The sequence below is a fragment of the Marmota flaviventris genome, chromosome 19, assembly GCF_047511675.1.
Source record: "Marmota flaviventris isolate mMarFla1 chromosome 19, mMarFla1.hap1, whole genome shotgun sequence".
Lineage (NCBI taxonomy): Eukaryota > Metazoa > Chordata > Mammalia > Rodentia > Sciuridae > Marmota > Marmota flaviventris.
This window is the reverse complement of record NC_092516.1, coordinates 39,271,867-39,298,011: the sequence shown is the minus strand read 5'-3', so window position 1 is coordinate 39,298,011 and position 26,145 is coordinate 39,271,867. Positions and strand designations below refer to the sequence as shown.

At 54.5% G+C, this 26,145-nt stretch overlaps 1 protein-coding gene across 9 annotated transcripts in view; it reads right to left on the bottom strand.

Moving 5' to 3' along the window:
• Nucleotides 1-1,314: 1,314 nt before the first annotated feature.
• Prkar1b (protein kinase cAMP-dependent type I regulatory subunit beta) overlaps nucleotides 1,315-26,145 on the bottom strand; it is a 136,065-nt gene continuing 111,234 nt past the window's right edge. For all 9 annotated transcript variants that reach the window (XM_071605380.1, XM_071605379.1, XM_071605378.1 and 6 more), the window contains 4 exons: nucleotides 22,740-22,800; nucleotides 18,658-18,779; nucleotides 3,620-3,701; nucleotides 1,315-2,790 (listed from right to left, as the gene is read on the bottom strand). In XM_071605380.1, coding sequence (XP_071461481.1) covers nucleotides 2,618-2,790; nucleotides 3,620-3,701; nucleotides 18,658-18,779; nucleotides 22,740-22,800 — 438 coding nt within the window. In that variant the 3' untranslated portion in view covers nucleotides 1,315-2,617. The remainder of the gene's footprint in view (nucleotides 2,791-3,619; nucleotides 3,702-18,657; nucleotides 18,780-22,739; nucleotides 22,801-26,145) is intronic.

The window sequence follows — 26,145 nt, the reverse complement described above, 5'->3', positions numbered from 1 at the left end:
ATCTGACTTTGTTAAGGAAAGTTTCTGAGGACTTTGGTGGCCCCAAAGAATGCCACGGGCCTCAGGTCTCAGGGCCCAGATGGAGAGTCTAAGTATCCCTGCCCTTGGGATGCAAGTTAGAAGCAGACTAGACTAATCTGGAAGGAGGGAAATCCTTTGGTGAATTGGAGGTGGGGCTGGGCAGCTTCCTAATTTGGTCATATCCCAGGGGGCAAGAGGGGGATGAGAGAGGTCAGCACAGTCAGGGGCGTCAGCCCAGGCTTCCTGGCAGCGCTAGGAGAGAGCAGGCCCTAGAGACCCTGTCTGGATCAGAGAGCAGAGCCCTGGAGGCCGGATGCAGTGGCCGTGGGAAGGCAGGACTCAGGTCCCCAGACACAAACTCACTCCCCACCCCAGGCCCCACACGGAGGTGCTGCCTGTCTCCCCAGTGTGGCAGCCAGGGCCCGACGTCATAGTGAGTCACCAGGCTCCATTGGGTTCCCCTGAGCTGGGGAAGGTGAGGCTGGGGCTCTCCACAGTCTGGAGGGGCCCCATTCCAGGTCATTAGCCCCACAAAAGATGCAGGTGGGTCCTTCCCAGCCTCTTCTTGCCAGAAATGAGCTCATTTCACCATAGGGCTTTGATGGATCCTTATACCCATTTACAGATGGGAAATGTGAGGCTACAGAGCACCATGTGAAAGACCCACAAAGGGCAAAGCCAACACAGGCTGGACGACCTTAACAAGGTACTGAGCTTCAAGTGGCCAGCAGTAAGTGTATCTGAACCCTCAGAATACATCACTGAGTCCCTGCTTTCTGGGGAGCTGGGCCACCTCCCAATTTTTGGCAGCGTGTGAGGGGCTCAGACCTGAGAAAAGGGTCAAGGAGGACAGGAACCAAGGAATTTGTGTTTTGGGGGGGTTTTCGGGGGCAGGTACTAGGGATTGAACTCAAGGACACTCGACCACTGAGCCACCTCCCCAGAGCTATTCTGTATTTTATTTAGAGACAGGGTCTCACTGAGTTGCTTAGCACCTCACCATTGTTAAGGCTGGCTTTGAACCTGCGATCCTCCTGCCTCAGCCTCCCGAGCCGCTGGGATTACAGGCATGCGCCACCGCGCCCAGCCAGAACCAAGGAATTTGTGACTCACGAATCTGTACCTGGTCTTCTGGGCAGCCACGAGGATGAGGCTGCCCAACACTGTGAATGGAATCAACGCCACCAGGCTATGGTTTGGCAAATACATTGGGTCATGTATATGTTACCACAATAAAAGAAAGAAAGAAAAAGACACTCGTCTACAAAAGAGTCCAGACGGAGACCCCCGGAGTCAGGAAGAGGTACCTCATTGCACGTTTAATAGTTCATGCAGCACTCAGCAAGGTGAGCAGGAGGGCACACAAGTCCACAGAGCCCACAGCACAGGCAGGACGGGCATGGCCAGGGCGCAGGGGGCGCTGGTGGCCAGCGGGGAGGGCACCTCCCCAGGACACTGCAGGGCAACATGGAGTGGGTCACATCATTTCAACGGACTGAGAGCTCCCTCAGCTCCGTATCATCACGGCACCAGGGATACGTTTAAGAGACAAGCTGGTGGATGGTTTAGGGGTGTGGGACCCGCGCTGGGTTGACTGAACACATCCCCTCTCATCAGGGGAATGGACAGGGGACACGGGGCTGGGACTCAGGCTGGATACAGGCAAATCTGTGGGGAATAGCTCAGAGGGCCTCTGATTCCTCTAACTCTACCCAGATGCCTCTGAAAGCTCACCCTCCCTCCACATCTCCCAGAGAAGTGGCCCCACATTGTTTGGCTCCCCTAACTCCAAAGAGCAAAGGACCCAGCACAGTGCTCACCAGATCTGGGACATTCCCAGACTCAGCTGTGCAGTGTGCCCATTCTGGGCACCAGCTGGTGAGGGGCCACGGACTACCGGCTGCCCAAGGGCTGGTGGCTATGGTTGGCCCACCTGGAGATGGACTTTCCAAGAGGCAAGGACAAGCCACCAGGCTCAAGCTGGCTCCTCCCAATGCTCTCAGCACAGAGTTACCTACGGGTCTGTCTGAGGCCCATGGACTGGCCCCCAAGATAGGAGAAGGGGTCCCTGGCTTCCTCTGGGCCCCTGTGGGAATGGGCCTCAACTTCTGCCCCATCATAAGTGTCCTCAGGGAACACCCCATCTATATGATCTGTCTCACACTTGGGCCTAGGCCTGACAAGCCTGGCCTCACGGGGTCTGCAGGGCCCCAGGGTGGCACCCTGTGGTTCTGGGGGCAGGACTCAGGGCTGACTTGGTCTCCACAGCCTGTCTGCCCCTGGGTCTGGGGATCAGACAAGCACAGCCCAGATGATGTGAAGAGGGTCAGATGGGTCCCCTAAGACAAGGGGTGGACAGGAGGAAGTGTGGGGGAGGGAAGCTGGCCTGTCACTCCTGGGTCTTGGGATGTTTGCTTGCCCTTTGTATCTGATATGCACAAGATGGTCATTTATTCCAAAAAAACCGAGTCCAGAGGAAGGCGAGGTCCCCTGCAGGGATGCCAGCCTCATCCTGCTACCTCCCCATGACTCCCAGGCCCCAGACACAGGGAGCAGGGATTGCAGGCACACGGGGAGCGCTGCGGCCTGGCGCGGCTCAGACGGTGAGGGAGATGAAGCTGTTGTAACGCTGGATGTTTCTCTTGAGAATCTCGGAGCAAGGGCCCAGCACGCGCTCAAAGCGGGGCCGGTCCAGCTTGACACACTTGAGGGGCCCCCGGGCCACCACGGTGGCCGCACGAGGCCGGTTCAGCAGCAGCGCGATCTCCCCTAGAGGAAGGAGAGAGTGGTCAGGCTGAGAGCCCCACGCCAGGGCCTCGACACCCTCTCCTTCAGGACCAGAGCCAGAGAAGCACCACTGCCAGGTGCCATGGGATTTGAATTTCCAATATGTACAAAAAAATTTGTTAGTTATAAATATGTCTCATGAAATATTTGGGAGACATACACGTATCATTTGGGGGGCTTTTGTTTTGTTTTGTTTTGTTTTGGGCTGTTGAGGATAGGGTGCTCTATCACTAAGCCACATCCCCAGCACTTTTTTACTTTTTGAGAGAGGGTCTTGCCAAGTGGCTAAGGCTGGCCTCAAACTTGTGATCCTCCTGTCTCAGCCTCCCTAGTTTCTGGGATTACAGGTGTGGCCACTGCACCCAGTGGGATATATTTATATAAACTAGCAAAATATTCATTGTTCATCTGAAATCCAAATTTAGCTAGGCATTGTCCTGCAATTTGTTCCACATGCAGCAGGCACTGTGGTATATGTCCCGGGTCTCCCCCATGATCCAGCCCCCAACTGAGGGAGTGCCCAGGAGTGCCCAGGTGAGGTAGGGCCTCCCTTGGGACCTCCCCAACACAGAGCTGCAGGAAGCTGGAAGCTGGTGTTCCCTGCAGCTCTTACCCATGCCCTGCCCTTGACAAGGTCATGGCTCTCTGGGGCAGTCCTTACCCAGGACTGGTTAATCATGGCCAGGGACCTCAGTCTGAGGCCTGTCACAGCAGCACGGAGGCTCAGCCTGATTTGCCTGTGCCCATGCAGTTCCCAACCCAGGACCCCTGATGAGGTGTGGTGGCCTATGAGGGAAGGACCCCAACTCACCGAAGTAGTCAGAGGGCCCAAGGCGCCCCACCTCCACGTACTCCTCACTGGGGGACCGGCGCTGAAGGACAGAGGCTGTGCCCTGCAAGAAGGGGGCATGTAAGAATCATCAGGCAGGTGGCAGGGGTGTCACCCAATTGGTGATCACATGGTGGGGATCGCTTTCTAGGGTCATACCTCAGGTCATGCAGTGGGGGTTGCTGCCCCAGTTCCTGTCTCCTGCCTGGCCTTCCCTTCCCTGTGCGGCCTCGGCCACTGGTCATCAGACTCTCTTCTTCCCCTCTTCTCCCTGGACACCTAGGGCCTCAGGACCAGGTGATGGGCCTGCCCAAAGGTCCCTTCCTGTCTTGGCCAAGTCCCTGTTTTCACCCGGACTCACCAAGACCCAGCACTACATCTGCCAAGGTGACAGGCAGGAATTCTGGGGATGTTCCGGAGGGGTCAGTACTTTGTCACAGGCACCAGCGCTTGAAGTTGACCTTGGATTCAGACTCAAGGACGGGGAGCCGTCCATCCGTGCTGGGGTTCCTGGGGCAGCGTGGTCTCAGGGTCACACACCTGCCAAGCAGTGTGGTCCCCTCCTGACCCTCGACAGGGGAGCGGGGTCTGCAGACATTGCTCGCTCAATGATTAACGCCAAGGCTGTGGGCAGAATATCACTGGGCGCCGTGGAATGCAGTGCACATTAGAGATGCGGAGAGGGCATCCAGGGCGTCCAGGAGGCCACACACTCGACTCCATGCATCCCTCAGAGCTGACACTCCAGTCCTGTTTGAGCCAAGGTGTGGGCTCTGACCCTGGACTTTGGGCAAGTCCTTCTTGTCGGAGACAGTTTCCTCTCCGGTAGCCTTCAGGGCTCTAGGGAGGGTCAACAGAGGCAACACTGACCAGGGTAGTGTGTGCGGTCAGCCTCGGGGGCTCCCTGAGTTTCACTCTGACCAGCTCCAGCCCCTTTGCCACCCACAGAGCTACACTTGCATGAGGCTACAAATTCCATTTTACAGCCAGGGAGATTGAGGCTTCTGCTGCCTGGCCCTTAGGACCTGGGGTTGATGTCACCCAGGTCCCCAGGTCCACCCATCCACAGCCCCTGGTATCCAGCGGCTGGGGGCCCTTCACGGGCACCTCACTTGATTTCAGGATAGCTCAGCTCACCCTGGTTCACCTGACCCAGCTTCTCCACGCCTGGCTTAATGAGTAACTCCCACCTCTCCACAGTCTGGGCGAAATGGGTCAGGGCCCTGCCAGTGCCCGCCATGCCCAGAATCCCCAGACACCCATCAGCAGACCCTGTGAGCCGGATCCACCACCCAGTTCCCTCCAGGCACTGGCCACTCAGCTCCTGAGCTCTGCCTGTTTATGAATCCAGCTGATGGTGTTCACAGAGGGACGGGTAAACATGAGACCTGGTGCCCGCCGGCAGGCAGGAAGAGAGCCAGCCCCACACTCTAGGATGGCTCTTGCCCTCCTCACCTGGCTGCTGGCCTGACCCAACCAGGTTTTTTTTGTTGTTGTTGTTTTTTAGTTTTGTTACAGGGATTGAACCCAGGGGTGCTTAACCACTGAGCATTCCCAACCCACTCCCCGAGCACTTTGTTTTGAGACAGGGTCTTACTAAGTTGCTTAGGGCCTCACTAACTTGCTGAGGCTGGCTTTGAACTTGCCATCCTCCTGTCTGAGCCTCCTGAGCCACTGGGATTACAGGGATGTAGCACTATATCCAGTGGTCATTCATTTTTGAATTTGTATCTTGGCGAGTCCTTGTCAAAATGCTCTGTATCAGCCATGAGATGAGGTAAAAGGACTTGCCTCAGGGCTTGGTTCCCTCCTGCTGCACAGAGGACGTGAGGCTGCAGGGGAGTCCAAACCACCGCCACCCGCCCCCCCCCCCACACTCACCTTTGCGGCCAAGTTCACCCAAATATGGCTGTGGCTTGAGCTTGGCTGCCCAGGTAGGGCCTAGCGGGGGACACTGTATGGGTCCTGGGGCAGTGAAAGGCCAGGTCATTGCAGACTCTGAGCTGCCCCCAATTCCCAGGACACTGAAGGGTCTCTCCACACAAAACCACAGGATTAAAGAGAGTTACAAGTCACCACTCTGCTGGCCCCTCACCTCCCTGCAGTGACCCCCTGCCCACCCACGCCCTCCACACATCCCAGCAGCAGACAGCTCTCCAGCCTTGGCCCATTCTCAGCCCTGTGACTGTAGCAGCCCTGTGTGTCCTGCTAGAGTAGACAAGGAATGGGAGGGTGTCCGTGGGCCTGGGGAGCCCCACCCTGGGCTACCTGTCTGTCTCCACCAGGGCTCGGAGTCCCAGGAGTGAGCTGAGTGGGACCTTGGAACCAGAAGACCTGTGCTTGAGTCCCGGGACTCTGCCACACATCTTGGTGATCCATCTTACCTCTGCAGCCTCAGTTTCCTCCTGTGAGCCTAGGATGGTCACAGAACCTCCTGAACAAGATGTCCACATAAAGCCTTCATGAGGTCAGGATGCAATGACCAGAATAAGGAGCAGGGCTGGCTGGCTGCCTAACTCTGTTCCCATCCTCCCAGGCGGTATCATGGGTGGCGTGGCCTGAGGGGCCTCATGAAGAAGAGCAGGCATTCCTGGCACCCCTCCCCCCAACTGACCCAGACCCTGTAGGAAGAGAGTCACTCCTTGAGCTTCCAGCCAATTGCTGCAGGGCCCATTACAGTGGCTGGTCTCTTGCCCTAACTGATCCAGCATCCTGAGCATGGACCATAATAGCAGGCGGTAATAGTCCCTGTCCTGGGACCACCTGTCACAAAGCCGGGGGAGCCAGGCCCTCCCAGGGCAGGAAATTTGCCACCTATTCCCATCTCTTCAGGCAGCTTTAGCTAAGGACAGGCCAGCATCTCCCACCATGGAAAGATTCTGGAAGAAGTGTTTCCTCCCATCCAAGTTCTGCATCCCCAGCTGCCGTGGAAGCAGGTAGACACGTCGGGGGACATGAACATGGAGTTTGCGTCTGGAAAAGCACACTTGCCAAAACTCTGGGTCACATTTCTCCAAATCTCTCACTATGAAACCAGGTCACAAACCCACAGAAGACCACCTACCCCGAACACCCGGCAAGTTGTCACTCCCATTCAAATGTGAGGTGTGGATTACTGATACTCAATTTCCCTTCAACTATTTTGACTTTTAAAATTTTCTACAAAATTTTCCAGGTGCAGTGGCACAGGCCTGTAACCCCAGCAGCTCGGGAGGCTGAGGCAGGAGGATTACAAGTTCAAAGCCAGGTTCAGCAACTTAGTGAGACTTTGTCTCAAAAGAAAAAATAAGAGGACTGGGGATGTGGCTCAGTGGTTAAGCACCCCGGGGTTCAATCCCCAGTACAAAAAAAAAATCTACAAAATTAAAAACCATAAGAAAGAAGCAGCAAGGTTTTGGTGGGATGTACAGTGGAAGGACAGGCTCCTGCTTTCCGTTTCCATCTCACCACTGGCCTGGCCATGAGCCCCAAATGCTCAGGCTCTGAGGCCCAAGATAGCTGCTCAGATCTGTGAGCCAGGGTAGTAGGGAGTCCAGGAGGACACCCGCTGCGAGCATGGACCGACCCCCTCAGTGCATGGATGGACTTTGGCCAATTATGCACCAGAGCCCTTCGGTGTGTTCTTCTCGGCCCGCCTCACTGGTCAGCTGAGTGTCAACAACGACTCTCTACTGAGCCCTGTCCTGGGGGTGGGAGCACAACGGGGAACATGGTAGATACGTCCCTACCCCCTTGGGGTCAGCCTCCCTGGGGAGGACAGTCATCATGGGCTCAGATGCTGAGAGGGCAGGGGGAGTCAGTGTGGGGGACGATGGCAAGGTCTCACCACCAGCAATCACGCAGCTGAGATCTGGAGAACAGGAGCCCGGCAGAGGAGCTGGGGGCCTCCCTGCAGTAAGGAGGCACCTTGGGGGCGGGCAGGGGAGCAGGGGATGGTAAGGACGCTGAGGAGGAACGGTGGTGGGGTCTGCTCGCTACTGTGGGGTGGTGACCTGGACTCACGCCAGGCTAGGAACAAGAGCCCAAGTCCATCGCAGCCCGGACACAGCCAACACCAGTCAGAGAAACATGTGCAACCGTGGCGATATTCCTACAAGGGGGACTTGCACACATGAAAAACAGCTGAGTCTCACAGGTCCACCACGGCAGCCCAGACCACACTGGCCCAGTCCTCCAATGGGATGTTACGGAAGAAGCAAACTATTTGCTTTATGGTTGTTCTTTTGTTGTTGTTGTTTTGTTTTATTTACACTGTGGATTGAACCAGGGTGCTTATCCACTGAGCCACATCCCCAGCCCTCTTTACTTATTTATTTTTTTTTTAGACAGGGTCTTACTTAATGGCTTAGGGACTTGCTGAGTTGCTGAGGCTGGCCTTGAACTTGCAATCCTTCTGCCTCAGCTTCTTGAGTCTCTGGGATTACAACATGAGCCACCACAACTATTGGCTTTATTTAAAGAAAAAAAAAAAATATATATATATATATATATGTATGTACAAAATATTTATTTTTTAGTTGTAGTTGGACACAGTACTTTTATTTTATTTATTTATTTTCATGTGGTTCTGAGGATCGAACCCAGGGCCTCATACATGCTAGGCAAGTGCTCTACCCCTGAGCCACAACCCCAGCCCTAAAGAAATATATTTTAAAAGAACTCAGTGTTCGGGGCTGGGAATGTGGCTCAAGCGGTAGCGCGCTCGCCGGGCATGCGTGCGGCCCGGGTTCGATTCTCAGCACCACATACAAACAAAGATGTTGTGTCCGCCAAATACTAAAAAATAAATGTTGAAAAAAAAGAACTCAGTGTCAATACCATACATAGACTTGGGCCTCACTCCTTTGTAAATGAAAAGTGAAAAGAACAGCAGGGGACACAGTATGGTGCCACATAGAGGTACCAGGGGATTGGGGCTCCCAAAGGCTTTCTTCTGGCACCCGCAGAACCCGTGCACACACACCCAGGGCTCCTCAATTCGAGCAGTCCCCAACTGGGCATCAGGCTGTGCATGCAGCTGACCCGCCAGACACAGAACAATCCACACATGTCCAACAGGACAGATCATAACCACGGTGCAAACGCAAGAGTAACAGGGAAGGTGGGTGGACACCAAATGCTGGTTCTCTGGGTCACCACACTGGTGACAAATTTCCACCTCTAACAGAAATCCCCCAAGACCTGGGAAATTCAGACTTAAGTGAAGCCTGCAATCTTTGCATACACCTTTCATTTGCCTGTGTGTCTCTGTATTTAAGCCCAAGCAGAATCCTATATGTGAACACACGCACACACCCGTGTGCACGCACGGAACACTGAATTGGCCACAACTACGGAACCCTTCCTAGGTGCTCTGTGATTTCCTGAGTAATGAGCCCAAGCACACACCTTCTGATGTCTGTGGAGAAGCAATTGTCGCAACTACAACTTGCCACACTCAACTGCAGCTCTCTTGCAAACAAATCCATTTTCTGCTCTCTAAGGTAGGGGCCCCTAAAAGCACATTGCAATTGTCTTGGGGCCAGCAGAGCAGTTTCTCAGTGGTTCGCTTAAGGAGCTGAGCCTCGTGCCTGCAAAGGACCCTAGGCTCAGCCGCCTGAGACGGGGGTGTGTGCATGTCCTGGGAATGACTGAGAAAACACACCTGGCTGGTAAGCAGCCGAGGTCAGATTTTGTGCCAACATTTAATGGGTCCTCCGTGAGGTCTGGGGCCCTGGCAAAGGCACGGCCCAGCAGCTTCTGTGGGAAAACAGGACATTAACATAGATTCTGGCGCCAGGACTCTGAGGAAGGGAACAGGTGCCAACTCGGCACTGTCAGCCCCCTGCCTGGGGACCAGCATGCAAGACAATGAAAACCCCATGTGGGAAGGCCCTTATTTCTGCAGAAATGTTTGCTTGGTGCTCTCTGAGGCCAGGCACAGTGCTCAGGCATCCCGGAGATGTTCGGTGAATTGGACAGCAGAGTCAAAGGGGCTGTGGTCACTGCTGACCGTATTAGGCCTCTGTTCCCAATGCCCTTCTGTGGCCCAGTTCCTCCCCTGCCATCTGCTCAGGAGCCAGGCCACGCACAGGCCCCAGGCGGATGGGGCCGTGAACAGTCCTGCTGGGCGCCAAGGTGGGGCCAGGGAGGGCAACCTGGACCAGCCCTAGGGCAGGGAGGTAGCTGGCTGCCCTCACCCACCTGGGGTCCCTGTGGCTCCAAGTCCACACCTGCTTCCTCTCGGCATCCTCTGCCCTCGCTGAAGCACGTGCCAGTCAGCAGCTGCTGAGAACTGCCCATTCGGCCTCCCAGGAGCCTGGAGCCTGCCCCCAAGCCACCCTTCCACCATTACAGACCACAACTGCCATCTGTGAGCCAGGCCTCATCTCTGCCTCACCATCTGGATGGTCACAGAGGTTCCAGAAAGAGCTCTGGGTCTTTGTCATCCATGAACAACACCTGATCTCTTTTACCAGGAGGAGACTCAAGGCTCCTCCCAAATGGGACCCGACACCATCTTGACCTCAGCTCTCCCCAGCCATGGCCTGGCTGTATTCAACCTTGCTTTGTGAGGCCTGGGCATCTCCCCACATGGCCAGGGTGCCCCACCCCATCACTGGACAGTAGATGCAGACTCCTTCCACAGGTTGACGGAAGACCTCACTAGGAGGGGCAGTGCCTTCCACCTGGCTTAACACAGCCTGCCACACCCCCACTGTCAGCCCCCCAGAACCTGGATTTGAGGGACACACCCTTTCCCTCCCCAGGGGTAGCTAGCCCAGGGCAGGTGTGGGTGGCCAGGCCCACAACCCACCTGGGGCTGACCCCTGAGTCCTGGTCCACTCCTGGACCTCAAGGTCAGGGCACAGGAGCCTTGCTCCCTGCCTCTGCCAATTTCCTTTTTCTAGGGCTGAGTGGGCCTGAAAGTCCTCCACAGGCTGCCTCTGCAGTTGCTGGGCCTCCCACAAGACGGAAGAGAAAAGCAAGCATTGCACCCCGGAGGAGAACCCCGCATGGCGGTCCACACAGGGTTCCAGCAGCCGGGTGTGGTGTCTGAACACCACAGCAGCACAGCACCAGGGTTCTGCCAGACACTGCAGCCTGTGGCCCTGGCATGCTGGTATGTGCATGTGTGCATGTCAGTGAGCACACGGTGTGTGTGTGTCAGTGTGTGTATGAGGTGGGAAGAATTCACACTCCACTCCAGGGTAGCGCCCCTCATTAGGAGTGCTTGCACTGCGTCCAACTGCAGGGAAGGGCAGGAGGGTGCACCAGCACCACCCCGTAAATCCAAGTGGACACTCAGAAGGCCAAGTTCAGAATATACCAGGACGTCCTCTACAGGTCATTGTTGGCCCTGGCGGGTGACTTCCCAGGACAAGGAGCTCAGGCCTGCTCACAAAGTCCCTAGAACTGTAAGGAGGGAGCAGAGGAGCTGCACCCAAGGCATGGAACCCACAACCTGCCGCCAGTGGCCACAGCGACCTCAGCAGCCCTGCTCTGGGTCAGACGCTGCGGCTGCAATGGATGGAGGCCCCACGGCTGGACTTGTCCAGAACTCCGCATCTGTTAGGATTTTCCCAGCCAAAACATCCATTGCCATGGCAACGGTCTGCGGGTGCGTCACCCCCCCTCACTGCGGTGCCAGGAGCCGCGTCCGAGGTAATCCAGGACCTTGGAATCCAGCACACACATTCCACATCTGTCTAGTCTGGACGCCTGCGTGTCGGTGGGAGGACGGGTGGGAATCAGGATCCCAAATGTCTGAAATGGGAAGCCTGGGCGTGAGGGGGTCTGCCGGGTTTCTCGGAGCCAGGGATGAGGGAAACCACACTCTGTGCTTGTTAGGGGGATACACTTTCTGTAGTGCTTCTCACATTAACAACATCAGAAAGACGTCACAGGGAAGGCTTTGTCAAGAGAGCTGCCTACGTGGGGCAGGGGGCATCTCTCTTCTCTGAGCAGCACTCTGTCACCATCTTTATCCATGGTATATTTTCCTCCCGTAGATTTTTTAAGGTTCTCATCTCTGGATGCAGAGCCCTGAGCTCAAGGCTGGCCACCTTCTGCAGCTTCTCACCAGCTCCTCGGCTGCATGGAGCTCTCAGAGACCAGCCGGCCACAGGTGCCTCGATTCACACAAAAACTGAGTCTCCAGCCCAGAGCAAAGATACAGTGCACATTTGGGAAACCAGCCTGTCACTCCAAAGCAGCGTGGTGTGGTCATCTCAGCCTGGGGCGCCAAGCTCACTGCGGCTAGAGGTTCTCCCAGCTCCCCATGGGCTGAGGGAATAACATCCAGCCCACTGGGAAAGGGAAGTTGGGATTGTACTCAGGACAATCCAGGCACACAGGCCAGAGGGGTTTGCTCACGCTGGGATTTGGGACATGCAGCCCTTCCAGCCTCTGTGTGATGAAATTGTCCTGCAATGGGAAGGGAAATGGGGTAGGCCCGTGGATCCTCTTGGCGACTATGTCCCTCTGAGCTGCTCAGGGCCCCCCAGTGAGTCTGAGGCACAAGACAGACACCTGGTGTGGTGAGCCCGAAACTCCCAAGAATCCTGATATTCTCATAGCTACCCACACCCATCTGCCAGCAAACACTTATGACAGTCCCCAGCACCAGACACAGGACCCGGAGCCAGGCATGGGAAAGCTCCTCAGCCAGCCCAGAGGAAGCCGTAGCTTCGCTGCTGGAGATGGCTGGTCTCGGGGCAGCAGCCAGGCTCTCCCACTTCTGGAAGATGCTGGGATCCCCCTCAGCAGATCAAGAGGAGCAGGCACTGCTCATGTTCACAACACTTGGGGGGTGCTCCCGCCATGTGCTGAGAGCCCTGCTAGGGATACAAGGTTCTTCCAGTGAGTGGGTCCTGGGAGGCCACAGCAAGCTGCTCAGATGGCCTCACACAGAGCTCATCCCAGCGCAGGAGCAAATATGGAGCTCAGGAGGTCAAACATGGAGGCTCCCTGGGGAGCCAGAGGCCAAGGGCAGTGAGGATACTGCAGACCTGAAGCCTCCCTTCCGCTCCCCCACCACCAGTAGATTGTGGCCTCGGGACAAGATGTGACTGTTCTGCAGAGGGCATCTATCTGTTGGCACACATCCAACATCAACATCAGCATCTGCATCGCGGCCCCTTTCCTCCACCACACCTGGTGCCTTGCGTTTCTGCATGTGCTACTGCGTGTATGATCCCTTCCAGCCTCCACCTGCAAAACTTCTACTTGCACTTCAGGACCACAGTCTCCCTGCCCACCTGTGTCCTCCCATCCGTTGATCGCCTCCTCTCAACTCTGTGCTGGTTCATCTGCAGACCCTGAGCCCTGCTGCTCCCTGAGCCCCCACATCATCTCGGTGTGACTGCTCACCTCTGATCCACTTCTTCCCTGAGCCCTTCTACAGTTTACTCTCTATGCAAGACCCAGCATGATTCCTCAGCAAGAACCCCCCACATGGCTGCATCACACCCAGAGGGTCCTCCATCACACCGCCAAGCCCCGGACTCACCCTGTAGCCACACACCCTGATATCTCCCACCTCAGATGCAACCCCATGGCCCCCTCCCAATCCCTGCCCAAGGGCCTGAGCCCCCAGATACCCATCAAGCTCATACTGTCCCAGGCCCTGCCTCAATTCCCGTCAAGCCCTCGTGTCCTCCCATGCCACCTCACTTCCAGACAGAACAGAGGCCCCGTGCAGTTTGTCTCCTGTCTGGGGCTCACATCTCTCCAGGACCATGTGCGTGGCATGGACCCACATAGCTCCCCGAGGCCTCAATCCCTCCTCCAGGCAGTAGCCCCCAGAGGGACACATAGGAACCAAAAGAATGGCACTAATAACCATGAAAGGAGCAGGGGAAAATGACACAGGAACAGTGGGTGACAAGATGCTCCAGGCATAAACATGTTCCTGAAGCCACAGGGCCGCAGTGTCTGGAGCATGGCCAGCAGGCACAGGCCATGGCACAATGGCCCGGCGCAGAGCTGGACATGTGCCTGGGGCTCCTGGATGCTCCCACGTAGGAGCCTCCTTCTGAGTTAGCAGAGTGACCTCTGGATTTTGAACAATCTGCCTTTCGGGGAGCGTGGAGGGGGCTGGGCTCTGGCGAGTGGAGCGTTCCCAGGCCTGAGGGCGGCTGTGAAATGTGTTGTTTTGCAGTTGCTTCAACATTGTGGACATTCATAAAATTAATTTGCTAAGTGAGGAGATAAATCCAATCTAGTGTTTCTATGGCAACGCCTCCCAGGCCTCTGGCTGGGAGCGAGCTGGGGAATTTCAGCCTCAGGATTTTATGGGGAACCAGCTCTGGGCCCAGCTGCCTCCAGGCGCTCCAAGGTCTCGGGCCCAAATTGAGGAATGCACAGCGGGAACGTGAGCCCCTTCCCAAATCCTCCTCCGTTTTCCTGGAGAGCACAGTTGGAGATGCGAATTCTGATGAAGTCACGGAGCAGCGGGACAGCCTCAGCCTCCCCCTACCTGGCATGTCCTGGACGTATACTGCCCTCCTTGCCAGGCCCCCATGCACCTCTTCTGGGAAGGCAAATTGAGCATGCATCTTGGCAGACAAATAGGGACAGTTCCTGCAGTTCCAATGCTGTCCCTCCAACACTGTGTCCCACCTTGAGGCTCCCTGGCCCAGGTGGCCCCAGCTTCAGTATGCAGAGAGAGAAGCATGGCCTGGGAGCTGCAGGGCCGGCCCTATCCACTGGTGCTGTGTCTTTGAGTCTGCACCTCCAGGTTCACACAGGCAAACTCGAAGAGGGTCAGTTCTGCCACTATCTGTTGAGCACGTTCTCCAAGAGTACTGGGGTCAGTTGTCTGAAGGGTTGGCAGATCCATTTGCTCAGACAGCCCATGTGTGCGCGCAGAGCTAGAAGACAAGAGCGATGCCTCTGTGTGGTGGGGAGCACCCCTGCAGAGACCCTCGGGATCATGTAGGCTAGGAATCCTGTCTTCCTGCTCCCCTTTCCAATCACTTCCAAAAAACTGGCACTGTGGCAAAGCTTCGTTCCCAGGGGCCAGTTTCCTGTAGATCTGCCCACACATGGTGGAAATCAGCCCCCCAAACAACCACATCTTCTAGCAGAGCAGATCGAGGCACGCACAGGCAGTCACTGTAGTATCCCGAGGGCCTCTAAGGTCCACCCATTAGGAAGCCCAGGGGACAGAGCCAGCCTGGCAGGGGGAAAGATGGGTGAGAGGCTCCACATTCCAGCTCCGCAGGATGAGGCCTCACCAGAAGGTACCTGTGACCCGCCAAGGGCAGGTTTACCAAAGAACTCCACTTGGAAGTGCACACCCGCAGCAATGTGACAACTAAGCAAGGTGAGGAGCGGCTGCCAGACAGGGACACCCCACCCAGTGGAGGGAGGAGACGAGGAGGCTTCTCCACGTGCTGCTCCAGGAAGACAGGGAGGGGGGACACCCACCCACCCCCGAAAATATCCTTGTTGCCAAGGCAACCACTTCACGTACTCTTGCAGGGTTGCAAGAAGTGGCCTTGGTTACACTCCAAAGGCCACAATTTTGTTGCGGTGAAGAAGCCCAGTCAGTGGGGCATTCTTGACAACCCAGAAGTCACTCCCAGAAGCAGCGATGGTCCCCACTACTTAGCTGCCTTCTTGGAGACTCTTTGTAGGTCCCTCAGAGGCTGCCAGAGCATTGCAGAACACCACGGGCAGAATCTCACAGGTCAACCAGAGGCAGAGGGAGAGGGCAGTGGGCAGGAAATGTAGGGAGCTGTGCTTGTGAGATGCTGCTGCTCTTGGATGTGGAGTCTGAGGTACCAGGTGTCCATGTGCCAGCTCAAGTCCACCCTGTGTGCTGGGCAGATGGGGAACCCCCCTGCTCCCTCTCTCAGAGGAGACTTGGAGGGACCTCTGGAAAGACATAGTTGATTATACAAGGACCCTGCCCAAACCCTGGCACAGCCTAAACCTCCCCGCACCATGATTAAGGACATATACAGTTTCAGTGACAGCCTCTTCTTGTTTCCAGAGCCAATTTCCTTTGTGTCCTGTGAAGATGCACTCATGCACTTGGTGACCCCAACCTGTGACACACACTTGTATGATTTTTCTGCATGGGGTTTTGGGCTCAGCTGGAGAGTCTTCAGCCACAGGGTATAAGGGATAATTGTCTGCCGTAGTCAGAGTCACTCGCTCCCTGTCTCAAGGCCATTCAAACTGAGGCTGCAAACTCTGAAGACCCAGGTACTGTGGAGACCACTGACCAGAAGAGAGGGCCCAAGGGGATGGAGATGGGCTGGGAAGCCCTTTCTAAGGGGTGTCTGTCTCTCAGACAAGGATGAGTCCAGCATGGCCAGATACAGACTTCTAAAGAGATGACAGACCTAGACTTTTATAAGAAATTTGATTTTAAGATATCAACAACAAATTCAAATGTCTAACCAAGCACCACGCTGGTCAAGTGCAAATCTGCCCCTGGGCCAGGTTCAGCCTATAAACACCAGTTTCTTATCAGAGGATGCAAATAGAGACATTTGTGGCTTCCCTCACACTGTCCTCTTCCCATGGCAGAGGGGCCAGCAGAGCATCCTAGTGCCTAGGCAAGGACAGTGTGACCCCAGAGAGCTGTTCTGTCTCACCACCCTGGAGCTGGGCTGAGTGGCTCTCTCTCAGGAGGCTAAACCAGGCAGTAGCTGGGCTGGGCGACCACCATAGAGCATGCCTTGTGGCTGTTGGCACTGGGCACTCAGGGCTGCTGTGGGCAGAGCCCTGTTATGGAAGACCCCAGAGCATGGCTGCTGGATCCCAAGAAGAGGGTCCCAAGAATTAGCCTGAGAGGCTGTGGATGGGCAAGCTTCTTGTGACCTAGCCTGAATGCCTTGCCAGGCCATTCCTGTCACATCCATTGGAAAAATTCCCGATACACGGGGAGGGAACCAAGTGCACTTTTCTATGTGAAATAACAGCCAAGAACAGAAGCCATCTTTAATATTTCAAAATTTGGGGGTGAGGGTGGAAAGCTAATGGCTAAGCACAAATCTTCATTTATTAACTGGAAGAGGTTGGGTCCCTGTAGACACCCTGAATAAGGTCAAACCAAGGCCACAAATGCAGAGACATAGCACTCATGGAACATTATGGGGGGCAGGACATGGCTTCAGGCAGATGGCCAGTGGGAAAAGAGATGACCGTCTGGTGGCAGAGGGTCAGTGGAAAACTCATGCAGGTGATAGGTAGAGCCTCCTCAAGCCCTCAGTGAGGACGCCACTCATTGTCCTCTGTGTTACTCAATGACTGAGGGTTACAAGTGATTTTCTGCTGGGCTGTTTTTGAAATGGCTATGCTTGCCCCAGGTCCCTGCCATAGTGAAACAGTGGCCTCAGAGAAGTCCCGCATGGAACGGCCATTCACCCCAGTAGAGGTGACAAAGCGCCAGCCTCTGCCTACGCAGGGCAGGGACACACTTGGGGAAGGCGGGTGTGAGCCTGTGGGATCCCGTGGGTGCTGGAGTGAAAACAGGGCCCACTTCCCTCTCTGGACTGTTGACCGGAGGCCGCCCTCAATGCCGACCAGAGCCATAATTTGCTCTGCCTGTGGTTTTATTCTTTCCTCCCCTTTTCTTTTTAAAGAAACTTTGTTGTCAAATGAGTCCCCTACCCTAAGGACTGAGGACCTCCTGAGGATTGTCCCCTGGGAATCCTCCAGGAGCCCTTCTGCAGCTCTCTAGGGAATGAGATGAAGGCCAGCCTCATTCGCTCATGTTCCACCAGCACCCTGGCCCACGTCCATACCACTGAGCTCTGCAGGGGTCATTGGCCCTATTAGACCCATCCAGGAGCCTCACTCCAAAGGAGAAAAAGCTTCCAGGTCTCTGCCTCATGGCCTGTTCCACAGAGAAAGTGAGTGTCCCCACACAAGGTCCCACACCTTTAACACTGCAAATGAATTTTGCTTCTGCTTATTTCAAACTAAGAACCTGACTCCTGAGTTTGGTCATATTGGCCGAACATCCAGGGGGTTGGGCTCTCTGCTCACATCCATTTCCTCTCAACAGCCCCACGGTAACAATACTGGCCATGCAAACTCCTTCTTGCATGAGCCCTGCTCTTCTCTGGAGAGCTGGAGAATGGGCAAGAGAGAATGTGAGCAGGGGCTTCCTCTGGCCTCGAGGACCAGGAAGTAGGAATCAAGACACAAGTACCAGGCTCTGCACAGTTGGGAAAGTTCTCCATGGGCGAGAAGGTGCATTCACCCCTACCAGGGTTGGGGCTTCCTCCAGGGTAGACTGCTACCCCAGGGTCAATGCACTGGCCAGCTCTGGACAGCTCACCCACATTAGTGCACCTACATTAAGGCGTCCCCTTGTGGAGACAGGCACCCCAGATCAGGAGCTAGAATTTCCTCGGTCATCCCCCAGCAGACGTTCATGTACAAGCCGCTCATCTCACAGATCCTCTCCTCATAACAGTGGTACACCCAATCCCAAGCAGCTTCCAAGATGGTGGCCACAGATTCCAGCCCCCATATGTCCCAGGGGCTCCGAGGAACCAGCGGGCTGCTTGTCCCGCTGAGGGTACTGTGCGGGCCACGGTCAAAGTGTCTCATACACTTCAGGCAGAAAAACTCATCATGTCCTTCTTAAACTAAACTTTAAATCTGGGGATCATTGTAGATTCATGTGCAATTGTGAGAAATTATTCAGAGATCTGGTGTACCCCGAACATACGCAGGTCCCCCAGCAGTAATGTGCTGTGAAGCTGTACGTAGACCACAGGCCACACCAGGGCTTGACAGGGACATGCTCCACCCATCTCGCTCTGGCTCCCCAACTCAACCTGCGCTGTGTGCATGCTTCGTGCAATGTGATCACACGTGTGGGTCTTGGTCTCCACCACCATTCTTGAGAGACACACCTATGTCTGTGGCAGGCACACGAGGCCATCATCCCACCAACTCCAAGTAGACTTTGGCGTGGGGAGGACTTGGGGGTCAGAGCAGGATGAATTCCAGGGCACTCAGGCAGCTCTGTTACTTGACACAGTGCCCTTGAGGTACCAAGCAGGACTCACCTCTGTGATGATGTAGAAGCCGTCCCCGGGTTCCCCTTGGACCACGATTTTCTCCCCATCTTCAAACTGCACAGGCTCCAAGGCATCGGCCACAGTCAGGCGCTCCCACTTCTCCAGGGACTCTGTAGAGGACAATAAGGTGTCAAGGCTGCCCCTTGCCACAGCAGCTGCTCTCCTCAGGATGTGGCTCAGGAAACTCCCCTGCTACTTAGTGAGCTGAGTCACAGACGAAGGGGAGAGCAGAAAGCCAGCTCCCCGGTGCTTCTGCATGTGGGACCTGGACATCTTGCTATTACAGGGGATTCATGTGCACACAGCTCACACCCCACCTTCGGCCAGGAGATGCAATTTGAAAATACTCACAGCCAACCACATCTTGTAAATAACATGCAGGGCAAACTGAGCCTAAGTTAACTTAGTATGAAAATGCTTTTACTTTTCGCTCAAAGATCAAGGCTCCCTATATTTTTGCAAACAATGGAGTCATGGCTGAACCCTGCAGCTACTAAGCAGCTGAGAATATTTCAGAGTGGTCAAAACAGCACTATCCATTGCGGGCTGATCAAAGACCCTGGCACAAATGCTTCAACGTCCAAGAAGAGCAGCCTTCCACTATTTTAGGCCAAAACTCCTAACTCCAATGCCAAGTTTATCTTTAAACATTTGCAAACTCAACAGCGCTTTCCACCCTTCTCACACCATCCCTTCCTGACATTATCCATCCCTAACACTCAGAAGGAAGAAAAGAATAATAACGTGAGACTTTCATAAGAAAATCACAACCGCCTGATTAACTATTTCTTTTTTGGCGAAAGAAATTGGCCTATACTTAGATACTATCTATGTAGGTCAGCTGCTAAAAATGAAAAATAAAAGCATTTATTTTAGATCTAGGTTGGCAGGGGGTTTCTCTCCCTGGGATCTGCCCGTGCCACACATTGCAAAACTTATGGCTGTCCACTAACCCCAAGACCACAGGAAGCCATGCGGGGCTCAGGCTGCCAAAAGTGCTCCAGCCAGGGCGTGTAGCCCTAAGTTGGTGAGACCAGAAGCTGTTGGGACAGGGGTGTGCCCTACAGGCCACACACCACATGCCTGTGACTACAGACTTTGGAGTGAGATTATAGCTTGTGTTCAGGAGGAAGCGGATGCAGAAAGGGACTGTGTGGGAGCATGGCAGGTTTGGTTTACTGGTGTCCTCACGAAGGCCGTGATAAGTCGCTTTCAGTTCTGAAATCAGTTGCTTGAGAGTTCACCTCCACCTGTTTGATTAGCAGATTTTTTTTTTCCATGACATTTGAAACCTACAATAATCTGAGGTCTGGGAATTGTGATCTGGAGCAAGCTCTGTCTCCCAACAATTTAAATCTTGGTTAAAAACTGTCAGAGGAAACTGTAAGCGACATGGCAATTTCTTGGCCCCAAGGTTTTTTTCTTTTTGTTTTTTGTTTGTCTTTTTTAACGTCTTAAAGCTCTGAGGTGACTCATGAAACACAAGACACTTGTTCGTTGTCGTTGCTGTTTTAAACTACAATTTAGGATCCTTGTCCCTTGAGACACAGGGTGCTAATAGTCAACCCTGCATAGGAAAACATGGTGCTCGGGCTACAGGAGTCTGATGGTCCCTTTTTTTTTTTTAGATGTTGATGGACCTTTATTTTATTCATTTATTTATATGCGGTTCTGAGAATCGAACCCAGTGCCTCGCACATGCTAGGCAAGTGCTCTACCACTGAGCCTCAACCCCAGTCCACATTTGATGGTCCCTTCTGATCATGTGTGCAGAAAAATGCAAGCGAGTGTCCCAGGAGGTGCTCCAACCAAGTCAGCCTGCCGCCCAGCTGCACGTATGAGGAGGGTGCTCAGGCCCCACCTGAAGGGGCCTGCAGCACAGAATTCCCCAAAAGCGACTCAGTGGCCTTCACCACCCCTGCCAGCTGGGCAGGGCTGGGAAGTCTCCCACACTGGGTCGGCCTCATGTTTTCATGAGGAGAGGCTGGAAATGGAGGCCCCCGGTGTACTTACCTTTCCTGCATATCTCAGTGGTGGGGTAGGGGCTGCCCTGTCCATAGCAACAGTCCCCACCCAAGCTGAGGGCAGATGGGCACATCTTGTAAATAACATGCAGAGCAAACTGAGCCTAAGTTCACTTAAGTATGAAAATGCTTTTACTTTTCTCCCAAAGATCAAGGCTGCCTATATTTTTTGCAAACAATGGAGTCACGGCTGAACCCTGCAGCTACTAAGCAGCTGAGAATAATTCAGAGTGGTCAAAACAGCACCATCCATTGCGGCTGCAACGGCCAGCTGCCTCCTAAAGCCAGTCGCCACACAATGTCCACAGGCCACGTTTGGAGGCCATGTGTGGCTTGTGGTGACCAAGCAGAAGAGGGGACCAGAGTCTTGTAGTTGTTCACCCAGGGCCCCGAAGGAGCCAGTCACACTTGTATGCTTTGCATTCATTAAAGGAAACAAGATGAGCGGGCACGGCCAGACAGGTGCCCAGAGTCCATAGGCGTCTAAATGCTCAAGACATTCAAGGGAAGAAATCAGCTCCAGTTGGGATGCCTATACTAGGCTGAAGTCCTGGGGTGGTCAGCAGAGTCTCCAGGAGGGCAGAAAGGGGCCTGTGTTTGGCTGGATGCTACCCTGCAGCCATGGGCTTGAATGGTTATCAGTAAATGAGTGAATTGATAAGTGACAATGGTCCAGGTGGCCACGCCACCCTCTGTTCAAAGGCAAGGAAACCCAAAGGCAAAGGACAAGAAAGTCCCTGGTTTCTCTTTTGCGTGGGAATAAAAAGTCCCTTTCTCGGCCCCTGAAAAAAAATCTTAGGGGTCAACTCAGGAGAGTGCTTTTTCTTTTTCCAGGTATGACATGTTTAAAAAGCCACAGGAAAGAAGCCAGACGAGGAAGGCCACATGGGAGATCCCACTCAAATGAAAGGCCAGAATAGGAAAGTCCACAGAGACAGGCAGGGGACCCATGTAGCAAGGGCAGGAGGGGCCAGGGAGGGCACTAACGGGGACAGATTTCTGCTCAGCGTGATGACTCAGTGGTGAAACCACAGAGCTGACACAGAGCAACACCATGCGTGTGCTTCTTTCCCCTGAACCACACTTCTTAAAATGGTCACGTTGGTCCCTTCTATGTTATGAGTATCTCAACAGTTCACGAAAGAAATCAGATAGGATGTGGTTCAGGGCAAAGTATGTATTCACGCACACAGACAGACAGACAGACACACACACACACATACATATATACACGCACAGGGGTCTTTGGCTGCTCTGGGGCTGGGTGGGTCACTACAGGTGGGAGATGCAAGGAGGGGCAGGTGCGGGCCCAGGTCTTTGCCTCCCTAGTAGCTTCACCATGTGCAAAATAGATTTGGCAGTGTCCTCCCCACACGATGGCTGAGGGTGCTCATCTGAGTGTGCCAGCCTGGGGTGCACTTGCAGCCCCATCCGTATCCCCCAGGGACAGAGCACTAAGTGCATAAAAAGCACAGGGATGTCCCCAGGACAGCCATGCTTAGAGTAAAGCAACCTGGCAGGGGAAGAAGGCCAAACCACCCAGCTACTAGGAAGCAGAACTGGCCTCCAGCTCAAAGTAACTGACCACGGGGCACGGTGGTGCACGCCTGTCATCCCAGCGACTCGGGAGGCTGAGGCCCTAATCAACTTAGCAAGACCCTTTCTCAAAATAAAAAATAAAAATAATAAAAAAGGGCTGGGGATGTAGCTCAGTGATTGAGTACCAAGGGTCCAATCCACAGTTGAAACAAACAAATAACCAAATGAGGGATCTAGGGTGACGGCATCAAAGACAGTGGGAGAGCTGAGCCGGCACAACCCTGATTTAAGAACTGTCATGCCACAGACCATAGTGTGTGCCCACCACTGATGGATGTGTGTGCTTGTGTACATATGTGAAAGTGTGTGTGAACATATCCCTAACCTGCTTAATACCAAGAGTGTGTAACCTGCCAGCCATGCAAGGAAGGGAAGGCATCTGGGACTGGAGGGCAGGTGCTCACAGGAGCCCACAGAGGTCACCTGGGGACAGGCAGAGCCACTGACCTAGGATGGAGACCTTGCTGAGGAACTCTTCATACATCTTGCGTTTTCTCAGTGTGCTGCCCTGTTTGGAAGAAAAAGGGAGAATGTGGGTCTTCAGACCTGAATCATTTCAACAATTCCAGACTTTCCCAGAGGACTATTAACTCCGAACTCTTCAAAGTAGACCCTTTTAAAGCATCCCAAATCCTGAAAGTTGCAGATGGCCATGAACCTGTGACAGCCAGACCATTTCTTGTACCCAGCCCTCAAATCCCTGGAGTCTTCTGAAGGGGCTTCCATGGCCCAAGGTGTGCCAGCCTTTATGGGGACCTGACAGTACACCCCCAGGGTCCACAACCTATATATGCATTGTCCCCTACCAAACAGGGCTGACCTAGGTAACCAAGGGGATGCTAAGGAGATTTCCCAAGCTGAGTTGTGGAAGACACTATGGCACCAACCATACTGCCCCCCATGATTCAAAGGAGGGACACTGCCTCTTGTCAGCCACCAGCACCATGGGAACAAGACATCCCAGAAACAATCTTTCATCCTTCATACCTTCCAGTGATTGCAACCCTAGAGAGTTCCAGGCCAGAGGCACCCAGCTAAGCTGCTTCCTCAGGACCCACAGAAACTGTGCCAAATGCTACGCTTCTGTCAGAGGCCGCTAAGTCCAGGGGAAGTTTGTTACTCAGCAACAGCTAACTAGGGTGGTGTCCAGCTAACCCTGATCCTAACCCAGGTGGGACAAGAGCTTCTAAGGCCTGAGGGCAGTTGGCGGGTAGCCCTCCCAGCTGCCTCAGACATCCAATAATGGCAAAGGAGGCTCATTCATCCTGCTTGGCCATCGGTGAGATGGTGTTGATATCCCCATGGGCTCCTCCCCACACCTACTTGCAGTAGCCAGACCCTCCTGGTCCCTGAAGCCACAGGCAGCCTCGGACACTGAAGCACACCCACCATCAACTTTCTAAAGAAGAATCTATGTTGGAAGATGTCGGGCAAGTGGAGGTGGACCAGACACGAGAGGCAGGACCCCTGACACACAGAGGGCCCCCACGTGCCTGTGGATCTGTCAGAACCTCTTGTCTCTGGAGAGGTCTGTTCAGAGCATCTGCCCCCATCTAGTCAACAGCCTCGCCAGAGAGAGTGGAAACACAGTCACGTTGGGTGGCATTTACAAGTGCGCTGTGAAAGGCAGGTGCTCAGCTCTGTGCACATTGTCACAACTCACAGTGGCCCCAAGGAGCAGGAGAAAGGGGAGAGGGGAGCACACTTGAAGCACAGGCCCACAGCCACCCCACTGAGTGTGGGACAGGGTCCCCCTACTCCAGGCCCTCTCCCATCTCTTCAGGCCACCTGCAAAAGACGCAGCTTGGCTTTATGGTTCAGAACTGAGAGCAGTTTCAGCTGAAGGCTCCTGCCTCCTCCAAGGGACCCTAGGCGACTTTGTCGAATGGGAAAATGAGGGGCTGCCACGGGAGCCCCCTCCCCAGTGGGGGAGTGGGGAGGCGTCCCGCAGACTTCCGTCCACACCCTCCTTGCTGGGTCAGACCTGGCGACAGGCGTGGGAGAAGGTCAGGGAAGGGAGCGGGATCTGCCCCAGCAGGGAAAAGGGCTCTCAGGGGAAGGGCTGGAGAAAGGGCACTGAAGGCCTGTCCCCAGAAAGCTATGACAAAAATGCAAGCAGCAGTGAAGTGGGGAAGGAATGGCTCTCGAGTCCCCAGGGCACAGCAGCAGTTTCCACGGGGCCAGACCAAGGGTTTTTCCACCGTTTCTGTGAGCCAACCTTTCCCACCCAGCCCCAGCTGCTCAGGCACTCCCTGCTGGCCCGCCATGTCCCCTTCGACGTCCAGAAACACGGACCTGTGGAGCAGAGCCAGTCCCCCTCTCACAGTGGCCACCTCGCCCATGACAGGGACTAGGGCCTAAGCCACCCTGCCTCCTGTGCCTCCCAGGGCCTCAGCTTACAGGACATCCAGGCCAAGTCCCTGAGAGCCAGCAAAGCATACTACATTTGAGTTGGTCAAAGACAGATTTGGATGTGCCACCAAGCCATTAAGTCTTGGTAAAAGGGGATAATAATACTCCTGCCTCCCTGGGTAGCTGTAAGGACTAAGTCCCCAGCCATGTTCCCTCAGTTGCTGCTGATGGTGATAGTGGTGGTGATGGTGACAGTGGTGACGACATTGATGGTGGTGATAATGCTGACAGTCACTGTGATGTGGGTAATGATAGTGATGATGTTGTTGATGGTGACAGTGGTGATGTTGGTGGTGATAGTGACGGTGATAAGAGTGGCCATGGTGATGTTGATGATGATGAAGATGGCGGTGATAACGCTGACAGTCAGAGTGATGATAAAAATCAAGGTAGTGGTGATGGTGACAATGATGGCAGCCTGAGCACATTGGTGGCTCTGCAAGCCACCCTCCCCCCTCCTGTGACGTCAGGATAGATGACAACAACACATGGCAGGCAGGTGACAGATACTGTCTCTGCCCCCCAGAGGGGTAAGACACTGAGTGTGGGAGTGAAGCTACTCAACGGCCTCAGGATGGCCTGGAGCCTATGGGGACAGATGAATGCTGGGAGGAGACTGTCCCTTTTCAAGTCTTGGTCCCACCCTTTGGTAGCCCAATGGGCAAGAGAAGGCCATGACACTTCCCTGAGCCTCTATTTCCCCACAGAGTGGAGATGTAACAGGGCCACTTGTGGGTCAGATTCAAGGCTGTAACCATAGGAGTCAAGGTTCACCGTGCTGCTTCTCATCATGTTCTGGGAAGACGCGGGGCTCTTAGGATCAGTGAAGGAGGTCCCTCATCCCATGCTGATGAGGGGGAAGTCATCTGAGGCTGGTGTCTCACTACGTCTCCATGGGAAGCAGACAAGGAACCGTCTGGACTGAGGTAGAGATAGCACGGTGGTGGCAGTGGTGAGACAGCTCAGAGAAGGGAGAGGAGCCCAGGTCAGAGACACGTAGATCAAGGTGCCAGCTCGATCACTATTCTGATGGAGAATCTGAGGCCCAGGGAGGACAAGACTGGTTTATGAACATGGGGAGTTATGAGCAGGATCAGATTACAAATAGAGGGTGCTGACCCTCTCCCACGGGTTCTCCTTCATTGCATCTCTCCATCAGCTCCGAGCCAGGCAGTGCTGAAATAGCTACAGGTCTCATTGCACTAAGTTAGGACACAACCACCATCCTCAGCACCATCACCACCACCACCATCATCACCACCATCATCACCTTCACCATCATCACCATCACTGGGGAATATCATTGGAAGCAGGATTAAAAGAGGCTACATGGAATCTAGGCACGTGGGCCAAACTTGCTGCTCGGACGTGAGGACCTGGTGTCTAGTCCAGGAGATCAGAGACCAGGAGGGTAAGGCTGGGGTGTCCCCAAAGGCCAGTG